General features: G+C 39.5%; 1 protein-coding gene across 3 annotated transcripts in view; it reads left to right on the plus strand.

The window, feature by feature from the left end:
• The window catches only part of VPS41 (VPS41 subunit of HOPS complex), a 204,549-nt gene that overhangs the window by 96,430 nt on the left and 85,002 nt on the right, over positions 1-23,117 (plus strand). For all 3 annotated transcript variants that reach the window (XM_019940651.3, XM_073809540.1, XM_019940652.3), the window contains 3 exons: positions 1,939-2,013; positions 11,481-11,543; positions 15,239-15,304. In XM_019940651.3, coding sequence (XP_019796210.1) covers positions 1,939-2,013; positions 11,481-11,543; positions 15,239-15,304 — 204 coding nt within the window. The remainder of the gene's footprint in view (positions 1-1,938; positions 2,014-11,480; positions 11,544-15,238; positions 15,305-23,117) is intronic.

Raw genomic sequence — 23,117 nt, forward strand, 5'->3', positions numbered from 1 at the left:
AGTGAGTAAACAGTTGGCTACACAGAGAACTGGAAAACTGTGAAAAATATTACAAGTGCAGTTGTGTGTTTACTCTTGGGAAAATACATCCAAAGTAGAATGCCTAATTCCATCTTCACAGATTTTTAAATTTGAGATTACTCAAAAGAATGGAGGATGGGGCTTCCCTGGTGGCACAGTGGTTGAGAGTCTGCCTGCCGATGCAGGGGACACGGGTTCGTGCCCCTGTCCGGGAAGATCCCACATGCCGCGGAGCGGCTGGGCCCGTGAGCCATGGCCGCTGAGCCTGTGTGTCCAGAACCTGTGCTCCGCAACGGGAGAGGCCACAACAGTGAGAGGCCTGCGTACTGCAAAAAAAAAAAAAAAGAAAAAAAAAAAAAAAAAGAATGGAGGATGACAAAGTTAGTTACTATCAATTAGACCCTGTGGAATTCCCCCAGAAATTACTAAGCATAGAGTATAAATAAAAAGTTGATTTAGTAATTTATAAGAGAAGAAGAAATGGATTGGCTGGTGAGCTGAAGTAAAATAACTAAGATTTTAGAGTTGCCATATGATCCAACAATCCCACTCCTGGGCATATATCCAGAGAAAACTCTGATTCGAAAAGATACATGCACCCCAATATTCGTAGCAGCACTATTTACAATAGTCAAGGCATGGAAGCAACCTAAATGTCCATCAACAGAGGAGTGGATAAAGAAGATGTGGTACATGTATACAATGGAATATTACTCAGCCATAAAAAAGAATGAAATAATGCCATTGGTATAGACGACCTTATTTACAAAGAAGAAATAGAGACACAGATGTAGAGAACAAACGTATGGATACCAAGAGGGAAAGGGGGAGGTGGGATGAATTGGGAGATTGGGATTGAAATATATATGCTATCGATACTATGTATAAAATAGATAACTAATGAGAACCTACTGTATAGCACAGGGAACTCTACTCAGTGCTCTGTGGTGACCTAAATGGGAAGGAACTCCAAAAAAGAGGGGATATACGTATATGTATAGCTGATTCACTTTGCTGTGCAGTAGAAACTAACACAATATTGTAAAGCAACTGTACTCCAATAAAAATTTTTTTTAAAAAAGAATGGAATAGTGCCGTTTGCAGCAGCATGGATGGACCTAGAGATTATCATTACTAAGTGAAGAAAGTCAGAGAAAGACAAATACCACGATATCACTTATATGTGGAATCTAAAATATGATGGATGTAACAAACAGACTCACAGACACAGAAAACAAACTTACGGTTACCAAAGGGGAGAGGTGGTGGGGCAGTGATAAATGAGGAGTTTGAGATTAGCAGATACCTACTACTGTATATAAAATACATAAACAACAAGGTCCTACTGTATAGCATAGGGAACTAAATTCAATATCCTGTGATAAACCATAATGGAAAAGGATATGAAAAAGAATGTGTGTGTTTGTGTGTGTGTGTATATATATATCTGAATCATTTTACTGTATACCAGCAACTAACGTGACATTTTAAATCATCTATATTTCAATTAAAAAAAACACTAAACTTTTTCTTTACATCATGATTTTTATTTTGGTTTTTGTTTTGTTCTTTTAATGAATTTGGCTGGGAAAGAATTTTAGGACTGTGGAGTAAATAGAACAGAACAAATAAAAAGGTACATAACAGGTAAGAAAAGTACCATTTTTAGCTGGGACTTCAAGTAAGTGAAATAGGTAATTTGGGCAAATCTTAGGTTTCTGGGCTTATTACATGTCTGGGAACAAAGCTATATTTTACCATTTTCATTTGCAGAAGCAAAATATGTCTTGGACTCCTGCATCTAAACTAATAGACAACTTGTATCATTTACATTTTACAAAAAGCCAAGGCATTTCACTTTTGATATATATGTTTCTGAAGGTTTACCATGTTTGTTTGTTCTTTTGTTTTCAATAGAGTCCTGTGAAGATAAATCAGATTAGCCTGGATGAAAGTGGCGAACACATGGGCGTGTGTTCAGAGGATGGCAAGGTATGGGGATTACATGGTCACCTGGAAAGCAGCGCTCCAGCTCTGTGGGCTGTGATGTTACCAACTCCAAGGGCTAGAGCAACACTGTGCCTACTGTATACCTGCAGTAGGAGAACCCTGATTATTCTTTTTGGGTATCGGACTTGCTCCCGATTGCTCATAATTAAAGTAAAATATATTTTGCGCAAATGTGCCTTAGGAAAAATAATTACAAGAATGTCAATAATGTAACTAGTATTAAGCTGATTAACAGCTGTGGCAGAGGGACATGTCACCTTAATCATTACTGCCGTGCCACTTAGGCTTCAGCGACTGGTCTGCAGTTCCTGCAAGACAGTGGTTTAATGCCTTTCTGCCATAAATCCACAAAATTGGATTTTGTGGGCATGATTTCTGTGGGCTGGTGGTTTTCATTTTCACACACCAGTTATGAATGTTTCTCTTGAATTATAGAATCTTTTGATAAGCAATCATAGTTTATCAGAAGAATAAAGTGTCTTACAGTGGCCACATTAAATAAATGTAAAATCAATATATGTACAGTTTCTAAAAACCTGGCCCCTACTTCCTCGACCGAGGACATACGTCATTTGTGCAGTGTATAACTAACAATTATCAGTGCTGCTTGCCGAGGTTGAGCTGTGACATTTAGTGGTTGTGGTGATTGATTTTCCACTTATAAGAATGTCTTTTGTTTTTCAGTCAATGGAAGGCTTTTCTAATGTTGGTTTGCAATGATAAAATTCTAATGCAGAGCATATTTAAGCTACTCTTCTAAAACAACAGTTGAAGAAGAGAATGCATTAAGAATCATTACAGAACCTTACATATTCTGGACTTCATAGAGCAGATTTCCTAATCTAATTTTATGTTTTTTATGGGATCTAAATTCAATGGGCCATTAGGATAAGTAAATTAAAAACAGTGTAATCAGTGTAAAAGATTTATACCCATTTAATCTGTTAACAAAAGAAAAATGAAGTCTTCTTGACAGACAAGAATGCATTTTTATATATCTAAGCCTAATGTTACCCAAAGAGTCTAGTAAGAGTAATTGGAACACTCATGCTTTTCAAAAAGCACTGTCAAATTTTCTGAAATTCTGGGATGAACCAGACCATCAAAGATAGATAAGGGAGGAGTTGGTATGTGCAGAAATTGAGAAGAATTATCCAAACTCTTGAAACATTTCGTATTTATAAGAAAGATCATCTTTTTGTTTTCTGAAAGGTGAGGAAGAATTCCTTCTGGATTAATGCCAATGTAATTGAACTAATTTGTTGAAGGAGAATATTGTTTTTGAATTGGAAAAGAACTTAGATACTTCATCTAAGAATTTTCAGAACTCTAAATTTTGAAGAATTACTATTTAATGCGGCAAAGCAGTATATTTTAGCTACAGTGTCTGGTGGATAACGAGATGACCCTCAGATATCTCCTGGCACACTTCTTGGCAAGCACCTCTGTTTTCCTATTTTAGTCAAATTTATCACTGCCATATTTTGTTGTAGACCCATGATGCATGTTTAAAGAATGGTTTTCTCATGTATTTTATCAGCGTTGATAGAATTGAAAATAAATATTTCAGCGCACGTAGGTGTGTAAGCTAGCCCTCCTCGTGGGTTAGTCAGAATTGTGAAAATTGAGGCGCTAATATACAGTGATCTAGTAAAGTGGTTAGTGATGATAGCAACATAAAGATTATTAAGCAAGATCAGCTCCGGATACCTAGATCTCGTGCATCTTTCAATGGCTGTTGTGAGTTTTCTTTCTTTAGTGCATTAAGATTCCTAGATAAATCATTACCTTCCATTTCACAGATAACCTTTGATATTCAGTTTTAAAGTCATAATTCTAACAGTTGTTTAAAATTTACTCTGTTTAGTCAGCTCGTGCTCAGTTCTAATCTTTTTATTTATCCTCGAGTTCCAAATTTTGAAATATACTCACACGTATACTGTGTGTGCGTGCGCGCGTTTGTGTGTGTGTGTTACTGGTATACATTTTTAGGTAACTTTCCGCGTAAGTACGTAACAGCCTTATTTTCTGATCTCTTGCCTATGTCGCCCTCATACATGAACTAGAATTAATGTAGAATTCTGGGTTGAACTATTTTCTCTCAAAGTTTTGGAGACTTTGCTCCCTTCTGACTAACCTTTATTGTCCTAGACATGTCAGAGGCCAGCCTATTTTTGTTGTTTCACAAAACCTTTTTAATTTTTTTTCTGTCCTGCCTTGGATCTCAGACTCATCATAATAACAACAACACTACCAATGGCAACGAACAGCCCTTGCAATTCAGTTTGCTAAGTTAATGTCTTGTTTGGGTCTATTTTCATTCATTTTGTCTGGAAGAGGGTAAGTCCTTTTGATCCATATACTGAAGTATTGTTTTCATTTCAGGAAAGTTGACTTCAGTCCTGATTTTGATTATTGCTTCAGTTCCACGTGTTTTCATTTCTTCAGAGAAACTCAATAATACTTAGGCTGGAGGCGGTATTGCGCGGAGGCTAAGAGCATCGCTCTGCACCACGCCTGCCTGGGCGGCTTTCCCACTCTTCTCTGTTAGGTCAGGGATGTTGCTTGACCCCCGGCCCCTCCACTGCCTCAGCTGGGCAGTGGGCACAGTGCGAGGCCTGGATGGGAATGTGGCAGAGCCAGTGCTGGGTGTGTGGGAAGTTCTAAGTTCTTGGTGTTTTTATTGCTAACCCTTCACTAACCATCTGTAGTCTGGCCTCTTCCCCTCCCATTTTGTTGTACCTCACTCACCTTTTCAAGGTAAGTTGGTGAATGGATAAGCCCTATCCACCCTTCTTCTCTTTTGAAAATATATGTAGGGGGGTTCCCTTTTCTCTACACCCTCTTCGGCGTGTATTGTTTGTAGATTTTTTGATGATGGCCATTCTAACCGGCGTGAGGCAGTGCCTCACTGTAGTTTTGATTTGCATTTCTCTAATAATTAGTGATGTTGAGAATTTTTTCATGTACTTTTTGGCCATTTGGAGAAATGTCTATTTGGATCTTCTGCCCACTTTTCTGATTGAATTGTTTTTTGATATTGAGCTGCACGAGTTGTTTATATATTTTGGAGATTAATCCCTTGTCAGTCACTTCATTTGCAAGTATTTTCTCCCATTCTGTGGGTTTTCTTTTTGTTTTGTTTATGGTTTCCTTTGCTGTGCAAAAGCTTTTAAGTTTAATTAGATCCCATTTGTTTATTTTTACTTTCATTACTCTTGGAGGTGGATCAAAAAAAGATCTTGCTATGATTTACCTCGGAAGGGGAGGGATAAATTGGGAGATTGGGATTGACATATACACACTACTATATATAGAATAGATAACTAATAAGGTCCTACTAAATAGCACAGGGCACTCTATTCAATACTCCGTAATGGCCTGTATGGGAAGAGAATCTAAAAAAGAGTGGATATATGTGTATGTATAACTGACTCACTTTGTTGTACACCTGAAACTAACAGAACATTGTAAGTCACCTATACTCAGATCTTTAAAAATTAATTTTTTAAAAAGAAAGAAAATATACTGTAAGAAAAATTGGTCATGTTTTGTGACACACACACACATACCTCACACATATGCTTTGCTTTCTCATGGTTTTTATCCTCTCATTTCTCTGTAGTCAGGGAGAGTTTCTCTTCTTGTTTTGGTCCCTTTGCTGAGGAACTTTGCTTCCAATATCAATTTTGCTTTCTGGAGTAGACTTTTATTCTGTTTTGCCTTTTTGTTCTTCCTGAACTCTTTCGATCTCTCCCAATTTTCTTTTCACGTCAGCCTGATCTATGTTTAATTTTTAAAACCAAAAATTATGACTTCTTGTGTGTCTTAGAGTGTCTTAGAGGTGGAGTGGTTGGGAGGGGAATTATCCTGCCACATTTGAGCTGTGTGTTGTCAGCTAAGTGATTCAAACCTCTCTGTGCTTCACCCTATTTCCTCCTCTATAAAAGGGGGGATAGTAACAGTACCTGCCTCATTAATCATTAGGAGAAATGAATTAGTTAATATATGTCAGTGATTTGGAATAGTATCTGGAACAGAAGAAACACGTAGTAGTCGTCAGCTGTTACCATCATCATTATCATTGTTGTCCTATCCTTTGCTCCAGATTCATAGAGGTCTCTTCTTCTTATTGAAGTTGACAAATAGTTTTGTAGTTTGTTTTTTTCTTTTCTGGTTACTATTAAAACTTTTTTTTTTTTTTTTTTTGGCCGTGCTGCACGGCATGTGGGATCTTAGCTGCCCAACCAGGGATCGAACCTGCACCCCCTGCAGTGGAAGCATGGCATCTTAACCACTGGACCACCAGGGAAGTCCCTATTAAAACATTTTTTAAAGCATGTTTTTTCTCCCTCTGAGTCACTGGAATTGTGTTCTGCAGTATTCTTTTTATAGACCTTGTGTGCATTTTTGTTACTCATTTATCCATTCCAGAACAGGGAGACAAGCTCTTTCTGAACCTGGGTTAGCGAACAGATTCAGGCCCTGCTTGTTATCCTTTTGGGTGTTGTAGAGTCACCCTTCAGCTCACATAGGGACCTGTTAATGAGCTCCATTTCCTCTGACTGGAGGTATCCAGTTAAGGCAGCTCCTCCAGTGAACTGGGGGCCTCTCCTATCTTCCCTCCTGGGTCTTTGACACCCTCCATGGGTGGAGAATATGAAAACCTGCCATCTCCCCCGCGGGGGTGCCTCCAACCACTGCCCTAGATGGAATGACAGTTTACATGTTCACCCCTGTTCTTCTAATGCTTGACCTGTTGTTATTTGCAAGCCAGGGTTTGAGAGGGGCTGTTACAATGAAGTAATAGCTGGGAGGGTTGTCCAACACTCTGGTCACCTCATTCATAGTTTCTCTATGTCAGATGGCCCGTCGCCCAGTTTTCTGGTTTGCAAATACACAGAATTCCATGCTAAAGGGGAGAAGGCTTATACACCTTCCTGATTGTTTCATGAGAGTAGGGTTTCTTTACTTGTGGTGGTAAACATATAGCACATACGTTTTGTGGTCCTCCTATGGCTCTGTGGGTTTGTAGTTAATGAGAAATCCTCCAAGACTTTGCAGTAGGTTGACTCTAAGGCCAATTGTTCTGAATTTTCTCTTTGTCCTCACTAGGTATTTTTGTGACAAGTTGGGAGAGGTTGTCAGGGCTGCTATAGGGGATACCATTATCAAAAGGATCCTCTCTATTTTAACCTTTAAAAATACGATTCTTAACTCAGATGCACTCTTCCTAAAAGCCCAAACTTTCTAGGCAATCATTCAACGGATTCTTTTCACAGAGGAGTGTGCTAATCACTGAGAAAATGACAAATAGGGAGAGAGAGGGGAGATGGATGAGAATTGCTTTGGATTTTACTAGCTTTAGCAGTTTTAAGTTCTGACCAACTAGTTTGGGTGTCACATTAGTGAAATAAACCAAAATATCAGAGGTTTTACAACTCACCCTGCTTGTACTGGTAAAGTTTACGAGATTTGTCTTGTGAAGTCTCAGTGTTTTCCATACTGAAGGAGGCGATGACAGTTGAGGAAAATGTTATTCAGTTAAATGTATGAATAGAGACTAACCTAAGAGTTCTAACCTGGCTTTGCCCCCTCCAGCCCCTAATCCGGGCACGCTATGACATTTTTGCTTCCACTAGTTCTAAAGGGTAGTTATGAGTTTCAGCCTGTTTTCTAAGAACTTCTGCAATTTGTTCTCTTGTGTTTACTCCTTCTTATCACTCTACTATTACGTCTTCATATGGATCCGTGTGTTTGTTTTGTTGTTGATTTGTGATTTTTAAAGGGACAGCCCTGGAAATTCATAATTTAATTTTCGCCGTTAGATTTACAGTATTTCTCGTATTCATTTTCTCACCGATCCCTCAGTCTTTTTCGACGGGTTCACATTTGTTTGTTTTCAGTTCGTATACTTTTCCCTGCAATAAAAATCACTTAACTTTTGTCCTTAAAATCATCTTTACCCTGTTATAGGCAGAAGGAACTTCATCCATTTGAATGAATAGTCTGGTGCGTTTAGTTTCCACTTCTGTTGTAGAGTTGTCTGATTCATTCCCTTTCATGTTACTTTGGCAAATATTTGAGGCTTTTGATTTTCTTTTCCCTATTCTACTTTTCTTACACTTTATATATTGTAGAAAGATATCTTCATTATTTGCAAATTTTAGGCTAGCTCCTATAATGATAGAGTGTAGAAGAATAGGGCTTGGAATACTCTTCTTGATTTTTACAACCTCAGGTGAGTCATTTATTTTTCCACGGAATCATCTGTTACCCAGGCATAATGGTGTTTGCTTTCATCCCTAGCTGTCTTGCTATAAGGGCCAAATGAGGCAGAGCAAGATTGTCACTGCTAGTTACATACTGTCAGTTATCAGTCTTTAAAAATATCATTTTAAAGGTATTTCTTCTCATTTTCAAATCCATAAGCATAGTTTAATTCAGAATAAAATTTCTAAAAAAGCCAGAATGACGCTGGCCATTTTAATAGCTTTTCCAGAAGGTTGTTCCCTCCACAATTGGAGAAGACTGAGAAGTGACATCACATCTCTGAGGAGAGGTTATCGAAATATACTTTCCGATTGGAATGTTAGCCTAGAAATTAGGCTGGGCCTCACACGGGACTTCCCCATTGGTTAAAAGTGAGTCAAATTACAGCTAAAAAATAAATTTAGAACTAAGAGGAACATCTAGACATTGCTAGATGTTGACCACGGTATGAGTGAAATAAATACGTTCCACCTGAAAAAAAATACGTCATTTTACCCCACCAGAAAGTTCAGTTTGTCTAGGGTGGGATCTGTCCCTTAATTTCCAGGAATCCTAACCGTGCACTCTGGCCTGAGACCCACTGAGGTAAAGCACATGGAAGCGTTTAGAGGTCCAAGCTGGTAGTAGGAGCGTGAGCGTTGACAGGGGACCACGTTGTCAGCGACATCGTTAGAATGAATTCATGGAAGTAGCTTATGTTAGAAGAATGTAAACTTCCTAGTTTAGCATGACTTTCTACTGATGTAACATTGATAAGTTGAGCACTTGTTAATTTATTAAGATTCAGGGGATACAGTACTTGTCGTATTTTGACCCCATTTTCTTGGATTTGTTGGGCTCATTCAACTACAACTTCCTGGGATAGAGTAAAGCTCTGAATGCAGTGCTTTTCTTTTGAGCTTCTCTACCACCATTTTATAAGAAGTTCAATGCATCCTGTGCGTATACATTCATATAAAAGCAGTGATGCAATGCCCTCTGAACAATGAGAAGCAAGGTGGTAGTGGGGCCTGCATGTATTTGCCATGTCAAGAATACATTTTAACAGATTACCTCTGATTAAATCAAATTCCCTCTATGCTACATTGTACCATGTGCTGTTCTTGGAACCCAAATAACATACTTGGCACAAGGGTATAAAAACAGCAGTCACAAAATGAGTGGAATATTCTAAAGATTTTATAGTTTAATGAAATAATTTATCTCCTCAAATGATATCATAACATGAGTCCATTTTCCTCTTGGAACTTGCACACATGAATTACTCAGAACTTACTAAGATGGGGACTTGCCTGGTGGTCCAGTGGTTAAGACTCTGCACTTCCAATGCAGGGGTCACGGGTTCGATCCCTGGTCAGGGAACTAGGATCCTGCATGCTATGCTGCATGGCCAAAGAAAGAAAGAAAAAAAAAAAACTAAGATGAAAGCAAGGAAAATTCTAAGTAGTTTTATATCTATTTAAAAAATTGAATTTATAATGAAAAACTTTCTCACAGAGCGCCATTGGAACCAGATGGCTTCACAGGTGAATTCTTAAAAATTTAAAGAAGAAATAACACCACTCTTCTAGAGACTAGAAAAAGAGTGAACACATCTCAAGTGTTGGGAAATAGTTCTAAGCGCCCCTAATAGCTGGTTCCAAGTGTTTGAGAGCTCCTGGAATTCATACACTGTGCTTGTGAGGGTGTAAATTGATTGGAACCACTTTGCAAAGTCGTTTGGCTGTCTATGAGATGTGAACAGATGCATAACCTGTGACTCAACAACTCCATTTCTTCATAAATGGGTATATAAGTGGACCAAAAGATTTGGAAAGAGTTTTCACTGCAGCATTATTCATAATAGCCTCCATCTGGAAACAACCCAAATGATCAGTGGAAGATGGATACATAAATTATGATGTATTCATACATTGAAATACTATAAGGCAATGACAAAGAACCAGCTCCTGCTCTATGTACATAGCAGTATGGATAAATATCAGAAAGAAAATGTCGAGTGAAAGAAGCCAGTGAAATAGTTTATGATTCTATTTATATAAAATTCAAACATTAGCACAACTTACTGAAGGTAATAGATTTTGGAGGAGCGGTTAGTTTGTGAGGGTGTGAATGAATGGGAAGGAACACAAGGGAGCTTCTTGGGTTCTACTTCTTGACCTGGGTCATGGTTGCAGCGATATGTTCGTGTCATAAAAATTTGTCAAGCTCTGAATCTGTCATCTGTACCGTTTATGTACATTACTCAATTGAATATGTATGTCATTCAATTTTTGAAGTCAACCACTCAGAGAAAAGGTTAAGATTAAACAACTTTAAGGGAGGCACTGATAAGGAGAAAATTAAATCTTACATTTATACGCTCTAAATAGAGTCAAGATAAGACTGTAAATGAAGTGCAGTTCACCTAATCTCTTGCCACTTTGATCTGCACAGTTGATTTATATATCTGTGACTCAAAAAAGAAGCTCCTTTTTCCTTCAAGGAAAGGAATAAATAATTCCTTTAGGAATAGTCTATGGGAAGTTCATAAAAGGGTATTAGTAACCTATTCATATCTATTTCATTTTTTAAGTTGATGTCCATTTAATAAAACAGACTTGTGATGTGCAAAGGGAACTCTCTATCCATGAGATACTTGTAAAAATTTAATTTCAGCAGTGTGTTTTCACCCCCATAGAATTGTTTTCATTGGATATTTAATAGAGATTACACGGGCTTTAGATTACTAAGTGTTCTACTTTTGTTTTTTAAGATTTTTAAAAAATAAATTTATTTACTTAATTTTGGCTGTGTTGGGTCTTCGTTGCTGTGTGCAGGCTCGCCGTCTTTCTCTAGTTGCAGCGAGTGGGGGCTACTCTTCGTTGTGGAGCATGGGCTCTAGGTGCGCAGGCTTCAGTAGTTGTGGTATGTGGGCTCAGTAGTTGTGGTTCGCAGGCTGTAGAGCACAGGCTCCTTAGCTGTGGTGCACAGGCTTAGTTGCTCTGCGGCATGTGGGATCTTCCCAGACCAGGGCTCGAACCCATGTCCCCTGCATTGGCAGGCAGACTCTTAACCACTGTACCACCAGGGGAATCGCATATTCTACTTTTTTATTGATAGTATGTGTTCTCACTGACTCAGCAGCCTTCTTTGTTACCGTCATGGTGAACTGACAAGATCCATTTACTTTTTAGGTGCAGGTGTTTGGACTATATTCTGGAGAAGAATTTCATGAGACTTTTGACTGTCCCATTAAAGTAAGTATTCAGTAAGTTTTAATTTTTCTAAGGATTTTCTCAGCAAAAGCAATAGGATTACAATACTTTGAACACTACCAATCTTGCATTAATTTTGTCAGTAAGTATCTGTTCAACTAATGTACCAGATACTATTTGAAGCTGGGAAGGTACACAGAATGTATATTATGTGACTGTGATCTCAGTCTATCCTCAGGAATCTTTTGTTGTAGTGGGTGAGATGATACACACACACACACACACACACACACACACACACACACACAATCTGTGATTAAAGACTCAAAGAGGTAAAAACAGTATTAAGGAATCTAAAACAGAGAGGTTACTTCTAGCTGTCCTTGTTACTGATGGCTTTGTAGATGGACTGTTGTTTGGGCTTTAATATACAGGGCTGATGGAGAAAGCTGACTTCCCATGTGGAAGAACAGTATAATATAAACGGAGAGGCTAGAAAATTCAAATCGTGTTCAGGAAGTGGCAAATAGTCTAGTTTAGATGGTGCATAAAATACTGACTTGGCAGGAAAGCTGCACGGGCCGATTGACGCTGGCTTTGTATTCAGGCTAAGGAATTTGGACTCCATCTGGTAGATAAGGAGAAATTACTGAATGTTGGAGAGCAAAGAAGTGGTGTAAACTGAGCTAAGCTTAAGGAAAAGTAATATGGCAGCTGTAACAGTGTTAGATGTGAGAGCTGATAGACCCAAGGCAGAAGGACCGATTTTAGGTAACAGTCATGGTAGTTACAGTGGGTATTACAGTTGTTAAAGGAAGAGGTCGTTCAACTTTCTCAGGTGTTTATTCAAACATTTATTGATCAACAGGTGAAGGAGAGATGGGATCTGATGTGTGTTTTAGAAAGCCAGCCCTGCCACAGTGCAGGGGGATGTAAGCAAGAGAGTGACTGGGGACAGGAGACAATTTAGAGGGCTAATGCTGTACTCTAGAAATGGTGTTACAGGAGCTGAGTGAAAAGAGGGATGGTGAGTACTCAAGATGGTGTAGAAGGAATGAATCGGGAAAGCCTCGAGGAGGTAGACGTACTAAGACTTAGTGATGGCGTGGCCGAGGGTCATAAAAGATGGAGGAGCTGAGGGTGGATCCAGGGTCTTGCTTCGGTAATGGTGTGTGGGAATGTCATCAGTGGAAATAAGGGATGGTTTGAGGAAGGATGTTGCTAGTTTGGGCTTGAGTCTAGATAACTGTAGCACATCTGGTGGAAATGTTATGTAGGAAACATTCATGGAAACATGAATATGGACCTCAGTATGGAGATTGGCCCTAAAAACACAAAATGGATAACCACAGCTGAGTAAGATGAAACCATTTTGAAAGGTATTATCCAGTTAAAGAGTCAGATGTGGCTCATGTATACAATGGAATATTACTCAGCCATAAAAAGGAACGAAATTGAGTTATTTGTAATGAGGTGGATGGGACTAGAGTCTGTCATACAGAGTGAAGTACGTCAGAAAGAGAAAAATAAATGCCGGATGCTAATGCACATATATATGGAATCTAAAAAAGTGGTACTGATGAACCTAGTGGCAGGGCAGGAATAAAGACACAGACGTAGAGAATGGACTTGAGGACACGAGGGGGAAGGGGAAACTGGGACAAAGTGAGAGAGTTAGCATTGACATATATACACTACCAAATGTAAAATAGATAGCTAGTGGGAAGCAGCCGCATAGCACAGGGAGGTCAGCTTGGTGCTTTGTGACCACCTAGAGGGGTGGGATAGGGAGGGTGGGAGGGAGACGCAAGAGGGAGGAGATAATGGGGATATATGTATACGTATAGCTGATTCACTTTGCTGTACAGCAGAAACTAACAGAACATTGTAAGGCAATTATATTCCAATAAAGATATTTAAAAAAAGAAGAGTGAGAAGACTGATGGTCAAATAATTCTGGAGCACTAATTTAAAGATTAAGGTAGTGGGAGGAAAAAAAAACAGTGAGGGATCTAAGAAGAATTAGTTAGGGTGATCGGAGGAGACCCAGGAGAGTGGTGTCAGGGAAGCCAAAGGAGAGAGGGTTTCCAGAAGGAAGGAGTGGGCATCGTGGGAAAGGCAGTGCGGAGATCACACGAAGTGGGGACTGAAACACGTAGCAGGAGGCTCACCACGTGTCAAGAAGTAAATGGGAGATGAAGAAGTAGAAACAAGCAGCGTAGACTCTTCTTCCAAGAATTTCATGATGAAGAAGGGAATTCATCTGATAGACGGAGAGAAAGCCAGGGTCCCAGGAGCATTTCTGCTGGTCATGTTTTGGTTGATGGTAAAAAGTCAGTAGGGGGGAAAGATCAAAAATAAGAGAAAGGGAAAACTTAGTGGAGCGGCACTAAGGGATGGGATCCGTCGTGTTGGGAGGGAGAGAAACTTTGGATATGAGTCCTCCAGCCTCCCGCCGGTGAGGCCAAGCCCAAGTGTTGCTACGTTGGGCAGTGAAGGACCTGCAGTCAAGGGCAATGACCAGGAAGTGAAAAAAGGGGTAAGGTAATGTGGTGGAGGGGCATGGGGATGTCTGGAATAGCAGCTGCGATGTAGGATGATGCACTGTAAGAGAGCTAAGAGGACTCTCCTAAGAGATTTTAAGAATGTGTAACAACAGAATATGCAAATGATTCCACTGATATCCAGGATGGATTAGGGAAGTGTGGAAGGGAAGAAGGGCTAACCTGGGAAGGAGGAATGGTTAGAGAAGTGAGGAGTCAAATGCTAAATGCCCTCAAAATGGCAGTGTAGGAAGAGGAATCTATTCCGTTGGAGGATGGAAATGTATTAGTTAATTAACAAGAGTGTAGAATGTATTTAGTTGGAGTTTTATGAAGGTGTAATTGTGTGAATTTTTTTTAATGCCCAGAAATATTCTGTTAGGTTGGAAAAAAACACAGTGTATTAGTTGATGAATACATGGGTCTGGGGATAAGACAATAAGGAGGCAGAGTCTCTGCAGGCTGACAGCCATAAAAGGGGAGCCCCGAAGATGGGTTTACACTGAGTGCAGCCACCAGACCTTCAGAAATGCCACTGGCAAGTGAAGTAAACGGTGGTGAGGATGGAGCAGCCTTGAGAGCAACCTTTCTGAGGGGTTGGGAGGAGATCGTGGAGAGCGGATGAGAACCAAGGGGCCGGGAACTGAGGCTGGAGGTGAAAGGGAAGGGCCTGGATGCTGCGCTCCAGAACTCCTGGGTCCTGCAGCTCTGTTGTCTTTCTACTGTTAGGGCGCGGATGTAATTGTGCTAAGTGTCTGAGGCTGTATCGCCAGCCCTGTTCCACTGGGTGCTCTCAGTCACTGGAGGGCGTCTGGACAAGGAGATAGTTGGGTTCTTTCTCTGGGTTTCTTCTATGAAATGTATTCAGTTACACACATTTGTGACATCTCGCTGCCTCTACTGACTGCCTTGGCTGTCTCTAAAGAGGGGTGCCTACTCAGAGGGTCCCACTCAGCCAGAAACGACAGCTGTTCACTCTCATCTTTTAGCTTTGACCCAGCTTCGTAGAAGAAACCTTTTCATACCAGAGCAAAACTTATCCTCAGTTGGTGCAGAATATTACCTGCATAGATTACTTCCTACCAGGATACCGGGTTGATTTTTAGATCATGCTGCCGGTAATGTACAAAGGGCTTTCATTCTGTGCTGGAGCTGTGACTCCTAAACCACTGTTGGGTCCTTATTCCCTTGCAGATCGTCGCCGTGCATCCGCATTTCGTGAGATCCAGCTGCAAGCAGTTTGTGACCGGAGGGAAGAAGGTAAGCGCTGCGTGTTGACCGTCACATGCCGTCTTTGAGGGGGTTCTGTTTGCTCCTTAATTTATCTGTAGTATTTTTAATGTCTGCCTCTTCGTGCAGAGAAAATTCGCGAAAGCACAATGTAGTGAAATCAGGAGACCATCACCTCCTGGGGGAGGTGTGGCCTCAGTGCTTCTCACTGACATTCCTTTGGAGTAGATGTAGGGCAAAAACAGAGATGTTACTCCAGCTTCCACCTAGTGCTTTGAAATATTGTCCCTTCCACAAAGAAGAAGTAGCGTTTAACAGTAACAAAAGAGCAAGTAAACTAGTGTTTTTTCCCGTTGTAGAAAATCTCCTGCAGGCCTTGAGACAGTTGTAGAACAATTATGGCTCTTTTTTGCTGACATGTTCCTGGCATATTTTATTATCTTAGTGCTATTTAAAAAATAAGAGAGTAAAGTAAACCTTTTTTACATTTAAATGTTTGTAGATAAATTCTAAAATTAAAGACTCTGCTTATAGAATAAGTTCATTTTTCTATTCTTATTCACCAGGGATATTTTTAAAAACCATTTTTATAATAAAATGCTACCACTGTCCTGGAACTCTGAATGTTATTTCATATTCAGTTTGGGGATCAGTGGAGAGAAGGCTCTGTGCGGTATTTCTGTAGCAGGGTATAGGTATGGAATGGCTGCTTTGAGGCTCAGCTACCACATGATTTGGAATGTTCTGTAGTAGTTATCTGTCTTTTTCCCTTGGTCTGCAGCTTCATAGAATGATAGGGCATTCATAGAATGTCTGTAGAATTAATCAGTGGGAATTACAGATTTAAACTGACTTTCTCTATCTTAGACCTGCAGCTAATTCACTCCTGAAAGAAATAGCTACCTTACTTGTCTTTGTTGGCCTCAGGAAAGAGTAACTTTAAAATTCCTCTTGTTAAAGTATTTCTTTACTAAGCACTTTTCTAGTTAGGAAATTTTATGTGAGATAGAGCATGAATTCACTTAGCTGTTGTCGACTGAAAAAAAATGCACAACATGAGAGTTGTGAGTTAAGTTTTATCTGGGGCAAAATGAGGGCTATAGCCCGGGAGATAGCATTTCAGATAGCTCTGAGGAACTGCTCCGAAGAGGTAGGGGGAAGGTCAGTATATACGTGATTTTGGTGAAGGGGGAGTACATGCAGTCAAGTACACATTTTTTGCACATATTTTTCTACTAGTCTCATGAAGGTTTCTGCTAGTCACAAGGAGCAGACGTCACCAAGTAGGATTTTAGTGTTTTTCTAGATATGAGGAGATGCAAGAATTGGGCTCATAAAATTGGCTCCTGAAAATATCTAACTATCTGAAGACCTGTTCTGCCAGTTTTTTTTTTTTTTTTTTTTCCCAGAGCACAGAGTGCCTGATTTCTGATCTCCACCCTGAACTCCTTTCAGAGGGTGTTGAAGGTCAGCAGCTGCAGGGGCTCATGATTTAATCCTTGTAGAGGTAGATGGCAAGTGCTAATTTGTAGGTGACAGTATAATTTAAAGCCAGGCATTTTTATTTAAAACTCAGTGGGGATAAAGAATGCTGAGTCACTGTGTTTTTTTGTTTAAGTGGCCTAAAACAACAAACTTTCATTATCTGACAGGTCAGAAATTAAAGAGTGACTTTCCTGTATGGCTCTGGCTCAGGGTCTCTTGTGAGATTTCAGTCTATTTTTTGCCCAGGGCTGCACTCATTTGAAGGCTTAACTGGGGCTGGAGTATCTGCTTTCTTAAAGGTCTGTTGCCTTCTTAAGAGCAATCCCTCATAAAATGTTGATAACTTAAAATATTGATAAATCACTTTGGTTGAAGTATTTCCCTAGCGGGGATGCAGTTTTGAGTTCTAGCTCTCCAATTTCAGAAGCTAGAGATATTACAGTTGTCCCCTATTTTTTGAAGGTATTGGTATGAAAGAACATATTAGAGATAATGTGAGTGATGTCCAAGTGGACTCAAACTCATACTTTGGGATTTTCCTGTGTTGGTGTGTGTTCTTAATAATCAGCTTGTTGGTGGAGGTTAATAATTGCTTTTATACTGTGAAGGATACCTATGGTCTGATGTAGTTTGCCACAGTAGTTTTGCTACATGAATGTCTTGTCAACCTGCAGGATGCCTGGGTTAACTGTGTCAATTTCGTGTTCTTCGTCCTTCTACTTAGCATTTGACATCATTTACAGACATCTGTAGGAAGGACCTTGTGAATGTAGCTGTTTGGGCCAAAGCTTGTTGAGTAGATACATGAGCAATTATATGGACGACAGAGTAGTGCGGGCAAGGTCATATGGAGAGAAGTTGGAATTTATACAAAGACTACGTTGTGAATAGCAGTAAAATAAGTAGAATTCACTGAATGCTGAACAGGCAAGAACATCAGAGATTTGGTTCATCTTTTTGGTTATCACTGACTGCTTGACAAGTTTTTCTGTGGTCACTCTTCTAAGAGACAGCATTGTCTTTTCTCCTTTCTTCCTATTCACTTCTCCAGAAATGCATGGGTAGACATTTCTTCCCAAGCACAAAAAGATGTTTAATTATGTGTATATAAATTAAAAACAGTTCAGGTCATCTGGTAAAAAAGTTTTAAAAAAATGATATTGTTAGAATTTCTGGATTAAAATCATTTAAAAGAAAAAACACACACCAAAGGGTTAGTATATTGTATAAAGGACTTCGGATATTGAGCTTGATAAAAGTATACGTGTGATATTTTGAAGTGAAGAATCAGAGGAGTCCACATGTCAATGTAAATGATATTGTCATCTCTTTTAGATTTTTTTAATAGCTTTATTGATATGTAATTTGCATGCCATAAAGTTCACCAGTTTAAAGTGTACAACTCAGGGACTTCCTTGCTGGTCCTGTGGTTGAGACTCCATGCTTTCACTGTGGGGCGCGCAGGTTCCATCCCTGGTCGGGGAACTAAGATGCCACATGCTGCATGGCACAGCCAAAAAACTAGAGTGTACAATTCAGTGGTTCTTAGTATATTTACAGAGTTGTGCAGCCATCACCATAATCTACTTTTAGAGCATTGTCGTCATCCCAACCTCGTCCCCATTAGCAGTTACTCCACATTCCCCTTCCCCCACTTCCCAGCCCCAAGCTACCACGAATGTATTTCACTTCTCTATAAATTTGCCTGTTCTGGATATTTCATATAAATTCTGGGTATTTCATGTAAATGGAATCATACAATAAGTACGTGGCCTTTGTGTCTGATTTCTTTCATTAGTTTTCTAGGTGCATCCATGTTGTAGCATGTATCAGTACTTCATTCCTTTTTATGGCCAAATTACATTTCATCGTATGGATATATCATATTTTATTTAGCAATATTTAATTATGATTTATTATTTAAATATTTTATTTAAATATTTATCAGTTGATGGACATTTGGGTTGTTTCCACCTTTTGACTATTATGAATAATGCTGCTGTGAACAGTAGTCAAAACATGGAAGCAACCTAAATGTTCATCGAGAGATGAATGGATAAAGAAGATATGGTGTGTGTGTGTGTGTGTGTGTGTGTGTGTATATATATATATATACACAATGGAATATTACTCAGCCATAAAGAATGAAGTAATGCCATTTGCAGCAACATGGGTGGACCTAGAGATTGTCATACTAAGTGAAGTAAGCCAGACAGGTATCATTATAATATAGCTTATATGTAGAATCTAAGAAAATGATACAAATGAACTTATTTACAAAACAGACCCACAGACATAGAAAACAAACTTATGGTTACCAAAGGGGAAAGGAGAGGGGGAGGGATAAGTCAGGAGTTTGGGATTAACATATACACACTACTATATATAAAATGGATAACCAACAAGGACCTACTGTATAGCACAGGGAACTCGACTCAGTATTTTATAATAACCTATAAGGGAAAAGAATCTGAAAAAGAATAGATAAATATATATGTATAACTGAATCACTTTGCTGTACACCTACTTCAGTTAAAAATATAATAAAATTAAAGGCCATTATAATTTTTCCTACTTATGTTAAAGGCTTAAGAAACATTGGCGTGTAAATGTGCCCTCTATTCAGGGACTTGTGACATACAAACTATTCACTGATTTCTCTGGATTCATTAAAGTTTATTGTGTAAATATGTATTTAGTGAGTAGTAAAAATTAGTGTTTAATCAATAAACGAGAGTGACTTCTTTGTACAGGGTTAAATAACCAGAGATTTCCAAAACATGCGCCAGCTTGGTGTGCTTTGCAGAAATCTCCGGAGAGATTTCTTCCTTCTGTATGTGTGTGGCATGTACTTTTAAAGATCACTTCCGCTGCATGGTTTTTGGCATTTGCGTGTTTTGTTTGTTTTAAAATAGATTTATTTAGTTGAAGGTATTTCAGGAAATATTTCTGATTTCATTAAGGAATGCACCTTTGATTTTAAAAACTAAGAGAAAGGCTTTTTGGAAGGTGACATTAAGAAACAGATACTATTGTGAAAAGATTCTTTTCTTTTTTAGGGTGTTAGGAGGACCCTCATTTTTTTCCCCTTATAACCGAGTTATGGCATTTTGTTCCTTTGATAAATGAGAATAACAAAGACTGTGTTGGCCCAATCGCAACTCTGATCATTTAACTGCAATTTTCAACCAGTGCCATAAGCTAAGCAGAACTAGTTTGAAGAGTCCAACATTTAGCAAATGGTGATAACCTTGCAATAATCATACATTGCAGATATCAAGACCTCCCTGTTTAGAGTAGATGGCAGATCATATAGGGGAAAAAAGAGCAAAGACAATTATCATGTAACTGAGAGGTAATGACCTTCTGCCTTTAAGAAGTAATTTAATCTTCAAAAAAATTGGAGCAAAGACTGGCCAAATGAAGGTGTAATGTGGAATAAAGGCATTCTTAAGGCATTCTTAACCCTTAAGAACACTGATCTTACTTAGACTGACAGCTAAATGCATCTAGGAATCGTATGCCAACTTCTGTAGACAATGATGAAAGCAGTGCAGCGACCACAGAAGTGGAATAGGAAAGATGGATGTCCTACAGTGACATATTCATGATGTCATTTCATAAGAAAATTTGACAGAGATGTCTAATTTAATATTTTAGTTGATTTGATTTGATGAGAAATTTTGATTCCTGGAAGAACATTTCTTTAAAAGTAATCAGGACATACATTTCAGAATAGTTCCATAAAATAGCCATGTAGCAGAAAAAACCTGAAACTGCAGTTTGACACATTTGTTGATATTTCCTTTTTAAGGTTCTAGCTTCTTAGGTCTTTAGAGAGAGTTCCTTATCCACCCAGGACTAGGGAAGAGGAGGCAATAGTTCTGTGTGGCATAAACTTTTAGGTTTTCAAGGTAACTTCTTAGTAGTTGAATGCCATAGCTGGATTTATGGTCTCCAGTGCTTGACACATGAGCATAAAAAGCTTATTCTTGGGCTTTCCTGGTGGCGCAGTGGTTGAGAGTCCGCCTGCTGATACAGGGGACACGGGTTCGTGACCCGGTCCGGGAAGATCCTACATGCCGCGGAGCGGCTGGGCCCGTGAGCCATGGCCGCTGAGCCTGTGCGTCCAGAGCCTGTGCTCCGCAACGGGAGAGGCCACAACAGTAAGAGGCCCGCGTACCGCAAAAAAAAAAAAAAAGCTTATTCTTAATTCTGTTTTGTTTCCATATTGAAAAAAAGAAAAGGAAAAGCACATCTCTTAAGAGTGCCATTGGAGAGAGCTTTAAAACATGAGAATTGATGGATTTTTTTTTTTTAAGTGTAACCTCCTTGTGTAGCAAGAATTAGAATGCATGAGCATAGCAATGAGGTTATCTCTTTGAGAAATAAGTCTGCAAAGCAGATCTTGTCTGGGTTTTTTTTTTTTTTTTTAATTACTCAACTTTCTCTGTCAGCAGATAAACTTGAGCTCCCTACGACCTTTACCTTTGAACTCTGAAATACACTTCATAATAACTGATTCTCCTCCTTTGACAAATTATTAAATTGTCGTGATGCAGTTTGCAGCAGAGTTCATTTTTCGAAACGAGGGAGTCAGCTGTTTGGCATTGTGGTGGGCCAGGTCCCCTCACTCTAGCCGCAGGGACAGCTTGCTCTGTAAGCTGGAAAACGTCAGTCAGCAAACGAGGTAAGGACCTGCGTGCATGAAATGAGAAAAAGCGCTTCACTGTTTGGGGCTGAAGGCTTATGGCAAATTTTACCTGAAGGACAGAACTAGAAGCATCAGCTAGCTTCTCAGTGTCCGAGAATGATCAGCAAAAACCAAATTGCATTCTGGATTCTTTTTGGAAGAGGATGCCGTGGAGCAGCTTTTTGTAATAATGCGAATCTTTTTAGAATTTAGACAGCCCAGCGAACTACTATGACCACTAAGTGTGAAACGTAGAGGTGCTTCCTTATATGTTTGCTTGTCTCCTGGTCAGATGGAAAATGGGGTTCTTGGGGTCACAAAGGATTTTTTAATTAAAAAAATTTTTTAAATTAATTATTATTTTTTTTAAGTTTTGGCTGCGTCGGGTCTTCGTTGCTGTGCACGGGCTTTCTCTAGTTGCGGCGAGCGGGGGCTACTCTTTGTGGTGCGTGGGCTTCTCATTGCAGTGGCTTCTCTCTTGTTGTGGAGCACGGGCTCTAGGCGCACGGGCTTCAGTAATCGCAGCACGCCAGCTCAGTAGTTGCGGCACGCGGGCCCTAGGGTGTGCGGGCTTCAGTAGTTGTGGCCTGTGGGCTCAGTAGTTGCGACGCATGGGCTTAGTTGCTCCGCGGCATGTGGGATATTCCCGGACCAGGGATTGAACCCGTGTCCCCTGCATTGGCAAGCAGATTCCTAACCACTGCGCCACCACGGAAGTCCCTTAATTTATTGATGTATAGTTGATTTACAATGTTGTATTAATTTCTGCTCTACAACAAAGTGATTCAGTTATATATATTCCTTTTCATTATGGTTTATCCACAGGATATTGAATATAGTTCCCTGTGCTGTACTTTAGGACCTTGTTGTTTTTCCTCAAAAAGGATTTGACATCAGTTATGCCTCCCAGTCCGCTGACCAGTGGATCTTCAGAATACTTCTGCAGGCGATCAGATGCTTGATCTTAGGCAGTTTTCTACAGGCAAACTTTTCTTACACATTACTTCCCAGACAACCACCAAATTTATGTCCTAGTGGTTGTATGTAGAACCATTATAAAGAAACACCTTCATTTCTTCTGGGCACTGTGTTATAAATTGTGGTGCCATTCATCTCATGCTGTATACATACCAAAACTGATTAAAAACCACCAACTAATAGGAAGCAAAGCACAATGTAACCTTTCCAAATGCTTCTTAGGAAGGTAAAGCCAAGTTGTAAAATAGCCATATTGTAAAAGTATATTTTGGTGGGTTTTTCTCCCTGTGCTGCACTGCTTGGAGCTAAAAATTGAAATCTAGGTCTTCAAATAGAAATCATTTTCAGTGTCAGAAACAGGCGTTGTTCCTTGCTTTCAAAGTTAAGTTCATTTGTCTCAAACATCAGTTGCTTTTTTGATGTTGATATGTAGAGCTCCCAACATCCTGGAGATGGATCCGTGGCAACGGCGTTTTCTTCAGTAATCCCCCTTGTTTCATAGCCATCAAAAGGCTGGTGAGAACAGAAACCTTTTTTCTTTAATGAGTTCAACTAACTTTTCCATGTGTGATATTTCCATATTGTTTGCGGCTTCCCCCTGGACTCTGATGATAAGCTTAGCACCTGTCTTCCTAGAGCAATCAAACCATCCTTTGCTCCTTGCTGAAAATATCTTCCTTTGCATGT

This window comes from Tursiops truncatus, chromosome 9 (genome assembly GCF_011762595.2).
Source record: "Tursiops truncatus isolate mTurTru1 chromosome 9, mTurTru1.mat.Y, whole genome shotgun sequence".
Taxonomy (NCBI): domain Eukaryota; kingdom Metazoa; phylum Chordata; class Mammalia; order Artiodactyla; family Delphinidae; genus Tursiops; species Tursiops truncatus.